We start from the raw sequence: 13606 nt of genomic DNA on the forward strand, positions 1-13606 counted from the left end.
ATAATTAAAATTCCTCAAACATACATGTATCTCATACCATTTTAAAGCTAATCTTGTTGTTAATCGCACCACAGTGTCCGATTTCAAATATGCTTTACAGCTAAAGCACCACAAACGATTATGTTAGGTCACCACATAGCCACAGAAAAACAGCCATTTTTCCAGCAAAAGATTTTCCAGCCAGAGTCACAAAAAGCACAAAGAGATAAAATTAATCACTAACTTTTGATCATCTTCATCAGATGACACTCATAGGACTTCATGTTACACAATACATGTATGTTTTGTTTGATAAAGTTCATATTTATCAAAATATGAGTTTACATTGGAGCGTTACATTCACTAGTTCCAAAAACATTGAGTGATTTTGCTTAGCCACATCATTCAACAGAAATACTCATCATAAATGTAGATGATAATACAAGTTATACACATGGAATTATAGATATACTTCTCCTTAATGCAACCGCTGTGTCAGATTTCAAAAAAACTTTACAGAAAAAGAAACTCATGCAATAATCTGAGACTGCGCTCAGAAGTAAACGTCACAATAGCCGCAATGATGGCGTCAACATATACAAGAAATTACATGATAAATATTCCCTTACCTTTGATGATCTACATCAGAAAGCACTCCAGGAATCCCAGGTCCACAATAAATGTTTGTTTTGTTCGATAATGTCCGTTATGTATTTTGTTAGCGCGTTTGGTATAAATATCCAAATGCTCATTCTGGGCAGCGTTACATAGGACAAAAACTTCAAAAAGTTATATTACAGGTCGAAGAAACATTTCAAACTAAGTACAGATTTAATCATTAGGATGTTTTTAACATATAGCTTCAATAAAGTTCCAACCGGAGTATTCCTTCGTGTCTTGATGAGCAATGGAACGCAAGTGGATACCATGAGGAATAAGGCTGACTGTCTGGCAGTCAGAAAACTGCCAGACACCTGATAGATTCTGTTCTCATTCACTCCCACAACACTGTAGAAGTCCCATTCAAATTTCTATGGATGGTTGACATCTAGTGGAACCCCTAGGCAGTGCATCATCATCAATATCTCAAGGGGATTTCATTGGAGACTCTGGTGAATACATACAAAGCTCAGATTTCTCACTTCCTGTTTTGAATTCTCCTCAGGATTTTGTCTGCCATATGGGTTTGGATATACTCACAGACATCATTCAAACAGTTTTAGAAACTTTAGAGTGTTTTCTATCCAATACTAATAATAATATGCATATATTAGCAACTGAGACTGAGGAGCAGGCCGTTTACTTTGGGCAACTTATTCATCCAAGCTACTCAGTACTGCCCCCCAGCCATATGAAGTTGATTAAAACAAGATTTGTGACAGGGGGATATTTATTATGTGTGAGGTGGTTGACAGGCAGGTTATTGCATTTTAGCTATAGTGCAGCTAGTGAGGTTGTTCCCTTCCCCCAGCCACAGCCAGACACCTTGAGCTCCCCTCTCCCATCTCCCATGCCCACTGCCCTCATTCAGATCCAGCCTCACACAGACACACACACACACACGCCTCTTCCTGTCCTCCACCAAGCTCCTCTGTGTTCTACCATTCTCGCCCCCAGCCCTGCCAGATGGTGAGGTGTGGGGAGAGCCTGAGCGTGTGCCCTGCAGTATGGGATGGCAGCATGCTGATACACACCTGCTCCATCGTGGTGTGCATGTGTGTAATGTGTGTATGCTTGTGGTTGTGTGTGTTCTCTTTACTGTGTTGTTGGAGAGAAATGGGACAGGCCACATAACTGGATTATATTGGAAGCAAGCACATATTGTGCAGGAACAGTCACTGACGACAACAAATAAAAAATCTACTGCCCAGGTTAAATTCGGTGACTGTTTGTGATTTTACTCAGCAGTTGTAAATGTTTTGCTAAATTGCTTTCAGCGTTCAGGTACTGGGATTAAAGGCTCACTGATGTGTTTGAAAACATCAGATTTAGGCTTGATACTTCCTCCTTCCTCAGGGCAGAGATTTGTTTTATCCTGTCAAACAAATGGATATGATTCTTAATGAATTACTGTGTGCTCAAGCTGTTGTGTAGATGTTGAATACTAATCAGGACTTTGTGCGGTGCTGTCACTGTAAAAAGAAGGATTGTTGAGTTATGTAAATATGAAATGAGAGCAATTATCATCTTTGTCATGCTTTGCTAAGTAAATGTTAACTGTCATGGCAATAGCCGTATTCAAGTCAACATGTTATTGTGTGTGTGTGTATTTCACAGAAACACGTGTTACTGATCTCAATTAATGTCTAGTAATAGCATGACCTTATTTTTTACCCCCCATTACAACTACTCTCTTTTCTTTGACCCATAAAGAAATGTATCGGACTTTACTACTAATGTTTGTTGGCTGTAGCTCCCTAAGGAACCGGTCCTTTCTTTCCCTTCATTTCTACTGTATGCTTGGAAATGTATTATTAACTCTCTGTTGCCCGCTGGTCCCTGTTTAACCCCTGGTTTAACCTCCACACCACAGATGACCAACGGTGCAGAGCATCCCAGGAAACAGCAGCGTTCTGACCTCAACGTGCCACTGGAGAACAACAATGTCCCGGAGGTAAACTGTCTCTGTCTGCAGTCCAAACTTATTGCGACAGATGATATAATGTGGAATACATAACAGTATTATTACTGTCCTGTGCTTGTCCTTCAGAGCCCGTGTCATGGGTGTGAAGGGGTTTATTATTTATTTATCATCAAATCAATCTTTATTTATAGAATTCAGACCCAAAAATTATAATAACAATGAAAATAAAAAGCTGTATCTCAGAGGTTAGCTAGCTAACATTGAACCTGGTTGGTTAGCTCCCAGCAGATTCATGCAGGGTAATAATGACATGATTTGGCACTATGTTCATTGTTGTTTAACTAGCTAACGTTATCTGGCTGGCTCGTTAGCTAACGTTATGTGATATGTGGGATCTTACATGTTGTTTACTTAGCTAGGTTAATTGTTTTCCTAGCTAGCTAGCTACATGTCTTAAGCTAAGTGGTTAAGTGTACAACACCCGTTGAATATGGCCGGTGTCAGTAAACGTCGGCAAAAAAGCAGAACGAAATTGTTACCAGCAGGGCTGGTTAGGCTGTTCTCATGTTATCCAGAGGTAAACTAATCATTGGCCAGAGTGTCAAGTGTGCGCTCTGAATGCTCAGAGGGGGAAACGAGATGGGTGGGGCTAAAGCTTAAGAGGGTGTGAACGATGTTGAATGGGTGTAGACAAAGAAGAGCTCTTCACTAGATACCAAAACATTCAAAGGCCATTTTCTCAAAAGTGAGTTTACAAGTTTATCAACTTTCACAGCAGAATTAATTCCCCATTGTTCCTCAACTGTAGTGTATGATATACCATTTTGTAGCTCTGAGTCTCTACTTTTATCCAAAGTAAAAAACACAATTTCAAATGTTGCTACGTAAGACTGAATACAGGTGGTTAGTCACATATTTACTACACAACAAACATAAGATATATATTTTTTTAATTATACAAACTGAACAACTAAAAACCACCCTAAGGAAAAGAAAAGCTAAAAATGTGTTTTAAAACCTCTTTAAAATATGTCCACAGTTTCGGCCCCCTTCGGTTCTCTGGCAGGCTATTCCAGAGGCTGGGGGCATAATAACTAAAGGCTGCCTCTCCATGCCTCTTGGTCTTAGGCTTTGAGATAATTAAAAGGCCAGTGCCAGAGGATTTATGAGAATCAATTAACTGTGTTTATGAATGACTAAAGTTCCTGTCTCCAGGTAACACAGTGTTGTGGTCCAGTTTTCTTAAGGAAATCACCACTGTTATTATTGTGGACATTTCTCTCAGGGACATTCTATACAAGGCTGCTAACCTCATCCCTCACTTCCATTGCTCTGAAAGGAAGGGAATTGGCTGTGCCCTTTTTTTGACTCTGTAGTCAAGTCACTGGTTGGGAGCAGCAAGCTGTGTGTTTACATCAGGGAAAATCACTCAACCTTGACCTGACCTCAAATGACGCTCTGTGACAAAGCCCTTTCTGCTCTGCGCAACCTCCATAGGAACCCTCTCCTCTGCCCAACCCAGTCTTATCATCCTAACATGGTTTTGTCTGGCCAGGCTGTCATTCACACACCACCACTAAGCCTGGAGAGTACAGTCAAACTGCAGAGCAAGGCACATCTTCACTTTAAAGGTCATCTAGTATAGAGGCCAACCGATTATGATTTTTCAACGCCGATACCGATTATTGGAGGACCAAAAAAGCAGATGCCGATTTAAACAAAAAAAATGTAATTTGTAATAATGACAATTACAACAATACTGAATGAACACTTATTTTAACTTAATATAATACATCAATAAAATCTATTTAGCCTCAAGTAAATAATGGAACATGTTCAATTTGGTTTAAATAATGCAAAAACAAAGTGTTGGAGAAGAAAGTAAAAATGCAATAGGTGCTATGTAAGAAAGCTAATGTTTAGGTTCCTTGCTCAGAACATGAGAACATATGAAAGCTGGTGGTTCCTTTTAACATGAGTCTTCAATATTCCCAGGTAAGAGAGCTTTAGGTTGTAGTTATTATAGGAATTATAGGATTATTTCCCTCTATACCATTTGTATTTCATTAACCTTTGACTATTGGATGTTCTTATAGGCACTTTAGTATTGCCAGTGTAACAGTGTAGGTTCCGTCCCTCTCCTCGCTCCTCCCTAGGCTCGAACCAACAACACAACGACAACAGCCACCATCGAAGCAGCGTTACCCATGCAGAGCAAGGGGAACAACTACTAGAAGGCTCAGAGCGAGTGACGTTTTGACGTTTGAAACGCTATTAGCGCACGCTAACTAGCTAGCCATTTCACTTCGGTTACACCAGCCTCATCTCGGGAGTTGATAGGCTTGAAGTCATAAACAGCGCAATGCTTGACGCACAACGAAGAGCTGCTGGCAAAACGCATGAAAGTGCTGTTTGAATGAATGTTTATGCGCCTGCTTCTGCCTACCACCGCTCAGTCAGATACTTAGATACTTGTATGCTCAGTCAGATTATATGCAACGCAGGACACGCTAGATAATATCTAGTAATATGGGGTGGCAAGGTAGCCTAGTGGTTAGAGCGTTAGACTAGTAACTGGAAAGTTGCAAGTTCAAACCCCCGAGCTGACAAGGTACAAATCTGTCGTTCTGCCCCTGAACAGGCAGTTAACCCACTGTTCCTAGGCCGTCATTGAAAATAAGAATTTGTTCTTAACTGACTTGCCTAGTTAAATAAAGGTAAAATAAAAATATCATCAACCATGTGTAGTTAACTAGTGATTATGATTGATTGTTTTTTATAAGATAAGTTTAATGCTAGCTAACAACTTACCTTGGCTTACTACATTCGCGTAACAGTGCAACGAGAGAGAGGCAGGTCGTTATTGCGTTGGACTAGTTAACTGTAAGTTGCAAGATTGAATCCCCCGAGCTGACAAGGTGAAAATTTGTCGTTCTGCCCCTGAACAAGGCAGTTAACCCACTGTTCCTTGGCCGTCATTGAAAAAATAATGTGTTCTTAACTGACTTGTCTAGTTAAATAAAGGTATATAAAAATAAACATTGTTTTTCTTTTTTAATCGGCAAATCGGTGCCCAAAAATCCCGATTGTTATGACCAATTAATCGGCCATTCCGATTAATCGGTCAACCTCTAATCTAGTATGATACGGTAGGATTTAAGTATTGGCAAAGCAACAGCTGGTGTATATTTGTGGGACACACTAGGAAGTTGTTGCCCTTTAAGTTATTAAGTGGTTTGATAATGCTCCTGGGCCTTTCTCATAGACTGTAATGAACGGCCACACATATATCAGCCTGGACCCTCCATTTGAGTGGCATGTCTTTTAAGTGATGGCCATTACTCAGAGTGCTTTTTTCTGTAGAAGTATTGATATACAGTAGTGTTTTACATCTGAAGAGTTAGGCATGTCATGACCTGACATGTTAACATGGACCACTGTTTACAATCAGGTCGATGCCATAAAGTTGTGCTTCCTTTTGATCTGTACTATACACTCTTAGAAAAAACGGATTCCAACAGGGTTGTTTGGCTGTCCCCATAGGAGAACCCTTTTTCGTTCCTGGTAGAACCAATTTTGGTTCCAGGTAGGACCATTTTTAGTTCCATATAGAACTCTCTATGGAAAGGGTTCTACATGGAACCCAAAAGTGTTCTACCTGGACCCAAAAAGGGTTCTTCAAAGGGTTCTCCTATGGGGATAGCTGAAGAACCCTTTCAGGTTCTAGATAGCACATTGTTTTCTAAGAGTGTAGCACACTTCTATGTATTCAGTTTTTGCATCGCTTCGTCCATTTTCTTCCTCATCTGTTGATGAATAGGGTTTGTATCAATTTCATAGGTTACTTTGAACTGATGTTCAAAAATGTTTTGTCTTCTTTGACAGAATTAAGCTTTTGGAGTTTGTTGGTCTGTTGTTTGTTGTGGAAGCCGAAGGCTTTGCAGAGAGGCGGTTTTCCTTTCAGTTTCATGAAATGAGAATGCATATTTCATTCTGCTTGACTAATTCAGAGAGTTCAATCAAGACTTTATGTTTTTCAGGAAACTAAGAAGGCTGCATCTTTCCCCAGCTTTGTTGATGGTAAGGTACCTCTACGTCTGTTTATTTTGAGGATGAAATCAAGACAGAAATGAATCAAATTCACAACATCAAAAACAGATATTCCCTGTAAGAGGCTTATATCCCTTTGGGTGCAGGAATCTGCTCATTCCAAGGATAGTAGATTTGTCTTTCAAATTCAAGCTCCTTAATAACCACTCAAAATCTAGTTGCAAAATGACAGATCATGGAGTGAGTGAGAGAGATCAACAAGTCTGCATTTGAAAATTAAGACAAACAGAAAGAAAGTAAATACGAATGATCATATTAATTTTTCACTATCTTTATTTGGACAATTTACCTGAGAGCCATCATGTCAGATGTGTCAGTGAGTTTGTCGTCAATGTGGGAGGGCTATATCTAAGCAGGCCAGTCCCAGGCCTCTGTGTATGTTTGGTTCGAGAAGTTTTCAAGGCGTTCTTCGCCAAGCCCCTCTCACCACTGGGCAGCGAACGGCAGGGCTTCATCTTCCTGGAGGCTGAGCTGTTTCTTTCTTTCACTTTCTCTGGTATCATGACAGTGCATTGTATCCCTCAGTGGTTGTCACAGAGTCGACATCTACGTATCACACAGGCACATGAATCCCCTGGTGCCTCTCTCAGCTCCCAGCCCACCCGTGGCCATTTTACTGCTCAAGCCTCCGCCGTGATTGTTTCTCTTCATAATACCCAACAGCTACAGAATTGCAGTGTTTTATTTATTCAAATTGTACGCACAGAAGGCTGCCAATACTCATACACTACTGTTCAAAAGTTTGGGGTCTTAGAAATGTCCTTGTTTTTGAAAGTAAAGCACATTTTTTTCTCCATTAAAATAACATGAAATTGATTAGAAATACAGTGCAGACATTGTTAATGTTGTAAATGACTTGTAGCTGGAAACAGCTGATTTTTAATGGAATATCTACATAGGCGTACAGAGGCCCATTATCAGCAACCATCACTCCTGTGTTCCAATGGCACGTTGTGTTAGCTAATCCAAGTTTATCATTTTAAAAGGTGAATTAATCATTAGAAAACCCTTTTGCAATTATGTTAGCACAGCTGAAAAATGCTGTGCTGATTTAAAGAAGCAATAAATGGGCCCCTATGCACAACTGAGCAAGACGCCTCACAAGTCCTCAACTGGCAGCTTCATTAAATAGTACCCGCAAAACACCAGTCTCAACGTCAACAGTGAAAAGGCGACTCTGGGATGCTGGCCTTATAGGCAGAGTTCCTCTGTACAGTGTCTGTGTTCTTTTGCCCATCTTAATATTTTATTTTTATTGTCCAGTCTGAGATATGTCTTTTTCTTTGCAACTCTGCCTAGAAGGCCAGCATCCCTGAGTCACCTCTTCACTGTTGACATTGAGACTGGTGTTTTGCAGGGACTATTTAATGAAGCTGCCAGTTGAGGACTTGTGAGGCTTTTGCTTCTTAAACTAGACACTCCAATGTACTTGTCCTCTTGCTCAGTTGTGCACCGGGGCCTCCCACTCCTCTTTCTATTCTGGTTAGAGCCAGTTTGCGCTGTTCTGTAAAGGGAGTAGTACACAGCGTTGTACAACGTCTTCAGTTTCTTGGCAATTTCTTGCAAGGAATAGCTTTAATTGTTCAGAACAGGAATAGACTGACGAGTTTCAGAAGAAAGGTCTTTGTTTCCAGCAATTTTGAGCCTGTAATCAAACCCACAAATGCTGATGCTCCAGATACTCAACTAGTCTAAAGAAGGCTAGTTTTATTGCTTCTTTAATCAGAACAACAGTTTTCAGCTGTGCTAACATAATTGCAAAAGGGGGATCAATTAGCCTTTTAAAATGATAAACTTGGATTAGCTAACACAACGTGCCATTGGAACACAGGAGTGATGGTTGCTGATAATGGGCCTCTGTACGCATATTCCATAAAAAATCTACCGTTTTCAGCTACAATAGTAATTTACATCATTAACAATGTCGACACCGTATTTCTGATCAATTTGATGTTATTTTAATGGACAAAGAATGTGCTTTTCTTTCAAAAACAAGGACATTTCTACGTGACCCCAAACTTTTGAACGGTAGTGTACGTATATGACCTTTCAACTCAGAGCTTAACTAGAAAAACACGATCTAATAGCGTTTATCTTCTCCTGCTCCTTCGTTTCTCTGTCCATCCATTCTCCCTCTCTGTCAGTTCCGGGGCCCTGTGAGCCAGAAGATCTTATTGATGGCATCATCTTTGCTGCTAACTACCTGGGTTCCACCCAGCTGCTCTCTGAGAGGAACCCGTCCAAGAACATCCGCATGATGCAGGCCCAGGAGGCTGTCAGCCGGGTCAAGGTACAGACAGACAGCAGACATGCCTTCCATCATACACACACACACACGCACGCACACACAGACGCACACATAGACACACGCACACACACACACACACACACTGCACCACCAGTTTCAAATCCTGCAAACAGCTTCCCTTCCTTCCTTTTCATATGGATGTTGTTTTGATCTGGTATATTTTCACTGTGACTCTAGGAACCGTTTTGGAAGATTCCGAGTGAAGGGTGTCTGATGTGTTTGTTTACACCCCAGGAGACTGTCCAATCTAGTAGGATTATTGCTACTGTACTGTAGGACACACTGGTACTGTGTAATCATGTTCCTCCCCAGTGGGTTAGTTTACCGTCCTTTTAGCTCTGTTTTACAACCCACTGTTTGATTTTTGTACTGTCAGTATTTAATGATGCCCCTATAGAGGAAACAACCTTTTAAGATATTCATCAATATGATTCTAGTATATCTTGAATAAACTTTATGTCCATGTTTCAGGCATATATAAAACCGGATGGAGACTTCAAAGCTGGTACAGAGTATTGACATAACCTCTGGAAACCTTTTTTAATTAGTACTCTAAGTGGAACCTCTTGCTGTAGATAGTCTGCAATCTGGCAGACAGAAATACAGTTTTAGAAATGGACTTCAAATGTGAGTGCAAGGTGCTGGTCTTTTTTAATTCAAGTGAGGTCCAGATTGGCCTATTAAATCCACATAGACGTCAACGTTGTTTATCTCCCCAGTCAGAGCAGTTTGATATTTTGCCAGAATTAGCAGTCCATTAGTGCTCCAGTTGGGTCAGATTGGGGTAAAGCATGTGTCACATGGTGTTGGTAATGGATTGCTGGCTCACAGAGGTTATGTTTCCCTTTCCATTTCCGTTCCCTTTTCTACATTTATCGTCTGCTATGAATACTGATGGGGAGCAGCCAGAGAGAATGGCCATATTCAAAGCAGACTCCTCCACTGTGCATTCCAATCACTTCACTACTGGTTGGTTCTCAACTAGCTCTGGAGTTATGATTACTTTTGGCAGTCTAGCTTTTGAAAGGCCATTTATGCAAGGGCCGTTTTCCCTCAGTCTGATAACAGTATGATCACAAATATAGTATTTGCACAGTATGCATTCCTATGCAGTTCATGTGTGCCGACAATGTATTGTTGAGACCATTGTTGAGACTATACATGATGTTAGGAGCTATACCTATTGGATCAAAGAAAATACAACCCAAGATGATACACCAAATGTTCAAATAACTGTCCAGGCACAATACATTTCCTCTCCTTCTCATGAAAACATGTGCTGGGCTATATAATGAATATTCTATAACCTAACTCAGTGGTCCACTGGCACTTGGCTAGGATCTACTTTTAGGAACATCCACCTGTGGCAATGCCTGCCAGTCACTGCAGAGCAGAGATGGGAGTATATGTTAGCTCAGTGGGTCAGATTGGCCCACAGCTCAGTGACACAGTGGCACACTCCCCTGTCCAGCAGCAGTCTGCTTCAGGTGACCCTTCCATCTGGCAGCTTTTGTAGGGACATTTGAGTCTTGAAGGTCCCTGCCTCCCTTCCACTGCTGCTGGGATCTGGCTCCATCCATCCCAGTGAAAAGAAATCCAATCTTTTTTTTCTTCTTCATTATCTTTATGTTGGCTGTTCAGCTGTGGAGGAGGCCATCGGGAAGCATGCCACTTGTTCTCTGCCCTCATCTGAGGAGGAACTACAGATGATGTGTCTCTCCACAGATGAATTGGCCATATGTCACTCTGGACGCAGGGGATTGGGCTCTTTTATGTGTTGGTAGCTACCATTTCTTCACACACCAACTCCTGAGCACTGGGACTGGGCAGGGTCCCTCGGTACCATTTTATAGTACTCAGATCTTAGCCACACCAAAACAACCCACACACAGATTAATTACACTGCTGTCCACAATATTTAGTCCGAAGCTACAGAGAACAAAGTAAGCCAGACACAAACACACACACACACACACACACACACAAAATAATGTTTTCGTATATTTTATTTATACAGATATTTTTTGGCATGCTCCCATCATTTTGATGTAATATTTATGCAGCTTCATCGCCCACTCATTTTTCTGCCTGCCTTGATTTGATGCAGTAGATGTAGCTGGAGGACTCAGATGTCTGCTTTGCATTAGAAGGTGGAGGAGTAAATGTGTTACAAACAACCCAGGATCATCACCCCGAAGGCCGTTCTCTGCTCTGCTTCCAAATCAAATCAAATGTATTTATATAGCCCTTCTTACATCACCACACCCTCCTTCTGGTCCTGTGCAGTTGACATACATGGTTAAGGTCTTTTTGTGGGGTTCAGTGTTGGGAAAGGGGGATAGCTAGTCAGTTGCACAGGAGGTATGTGATTAACTGAATCTGAATCTTAACTGAATTAACAGAATATGAATTAACTGAATCTGAATCTTAACTGAATCTGAATCAACTGAAATAACGGAATTGGTGTTTGTCAGTGTTTTCTGGTCAGCCACCCTACAGTAGGTTTCTCAATATGTTGTTTTTAGACCATTTGAAAACCACTCAGTCACCAACTGTCAGTTTTGACATCCCATTTCTCTAGGGGGATGGTGACTGACGTCAATACAGGACTAAGTCATTGTGTTGCCTTAAATTACATGTCAAGCCATCTCAGGATGCTGGGCTCTGCTGTAATTCCTCACCATTTTCTGAAAGAATGTGTTGTGGACAGGAAAGGTATGCTGAGGATGTCTTGCCTTGACTTCACATTTGAACCTGAAATCCTTTGACAGAGTATTTGCATATGCTACACTCAAGTTCCCTTTTTACTTTGATATTTAGGTGTGGTATCAACTCATTTTTGCATGTCTTTATGATTTGCTGTATTCAAAAGGAAAATAGCAATTCTGATCCTTTTAATTGCCGTTTTAATTTGTTTCTGCAGAACACAGGTGTGTCATCGCTCCTCTCCCTCTCAGAGCAATGATACACCTGCTGTTTGGTTGAGTTATTGTCTCTTACTTTCTTTTACTTTCTTTACTTCCTGCCCTCTGTTTTTGCCGCTCCTCCCGTGTCTGACGACCCTGTTCTGTCCCAACGTCTCCTCCCAGAGGGTTCAGAAGGCTGCCAAAATCAAGAAAAAGGCGGTGTGTAAAAACAATCTGATCTGATAAGAACAGAGAGAGGGGCCACCTTGACTCCACCCTCACCCTCCGGCTCCCTGTTCCATCTGTGTGTTCCGTCTGTGTGTTCCGTCTGTGTGTTCCGTCTGTGTGTTCCATCTGTCTGTCTGTCTGTCTCAGCCTGACACGTGGAGTGTGAGGAGGTGACTAGAGTTATGATGAGAATCTCCATAATCCCACTCCATCTGATTACCCGTCATGCATCACTGAGGGGCTGGACTGTGTGAACTCTGGGAACATCCCTGCAGCTTGTGCTCTGAAAATCAGAGCCAGCCAACGTGAAATCCATTGATGATATTGATGATGCAAAGAAATATTCTAGCTTACACAGAATTACTACAAATTCTAATTAATACTATTAGACATATCATCAGATAAATTGCTTTATTATATATTGCATATAAAAAATAAAAAAAAGTGTATATTCTGCTGCTCATTATACACACATCAGTACTTAGTTAATGAACCTAAATCAAACGTGATTTAATTAACACGCAGTGCGTGGTGATTAGCGTGAATGCAAACCCCATGCCCGGGACTGGTATTCACACACATTCGCCAGCTTGTAATGGCTTAGCTGCCTTGTTGCGCCTACTCTCATCTGTGCCGACTCTCAACACACCACCATCATGTCGGACCTATTGATGTAAAGCCCCAGAGCCAACCGGGTCACTCTGTGACTATATTGACCAGCCCTCACTGCTGCTACCTCAAATCCCTTCCACTCTGCTCTGATGTGGATACTGACCCTGTCTGTCACAGAGATGGCTGTTTTTAATTCCACATGTATTCCATGCAGTCCTGCATGCGCAGTCACATGACCATTTATCATGAAAATTAATATTATATTATTAGTCCCCATTGTATAGATATAGTAGCCTTCAGAGACCCATTTTGTGTGGAACAATGTGAGCATGACCACCACTCAATAAACAACAACAACATCCTATGGCAATGTTACTACCCAATCCTTTAGTAGATATCAATGTGTTACAATGTGTTATAATTCCGATTACGAGATGGAATATGAATGTACATTTTATGGCTGTTCTCTATGGGTGTAGCCATAGTCCAGCACTGACTGAACACCTACTGTAAGCATGCCAGGAGTCCGCTGGGGGCCCAACCTATAACACCATTACATGATTTATGAAATAGCTTTAAAACTGCTCTCAACAGGAGATTAAAGAGGGCAGCCTGTTAACCGTGGGCCCTTGGTGAGCTCTCCTCAGCCCCCGGCCAGGGTGCTTACAGCACGGGCACCCGGGCCGCTCTCTCCTGCCTCAGGGGGGACTCTGACACACCTGTCTCTCTTTTGTCTCCGTCCAGAGTCCAGAGGGAGATGCACAGACACTGACAGAGGTAGACCTCTTCATCTCCACCCTGAGGATCAAAGTGCTCAACGCAGACACACAGGTGAGTAGAGGTCCTGACTCCAGCCCTGACAGGACCAATCCGATGCAG

The 13606-nt window shown here is 41.5% G+C and overlaps 1 protein-coding gene across 2 annotated transcripts in view; it reads left to right on the top strand.

Moving 5' to 3' along the window:
* apba2b (amyloid beta (A4) precursor protein-binding, family A, member 2b) overlaps window positions 1-13606 on the top strand; it is a 74155-nt gene that overhangs the window by 52211 nt on the left and 8338 nt on the right. The window contains exons 4-8 of one of the 2 annotated variants that reach the window (XM_020478386.2): window positions 2513-2593; window positions 6604-6643; window positions 8818-8963; window positions 12071-12106; window positions 13472-13558. In XM_020478386.2, the coding sequence (XP_020333975.1) occupies window positions 2513-2593; window positions 6604-6643; window positions 8818-8963; window positions 12071-12106; window positions 13472-13558 (390 nt within the window). The remainder of the gene's footprint in view (window positions 1-2512; window positions 2594-6603; window positions 6644-8817; window positions 8964-12070; window positions 12107-13471; window positions 13559-13606) is intronic. The other variant, XM_020478392.2, reaches the window with a different exon arrangement.

The sequence above is a fragment of the Oncorhynchus kisutch genome, linkage group LG3 (genome assembly GCF_002021735.2).
Source record: "Oncorhynchus kisutch isolate 150728-3 linkage group LG3, Okis_V2, whole genome shotgun sequence".
Lineage (NCBI taxonomy): Eukaryota > Metazoa > Chordata > Actinopteri > Salmoniformes > Salmonidae > Oncorhynchus > Oncorhynchus kisutch.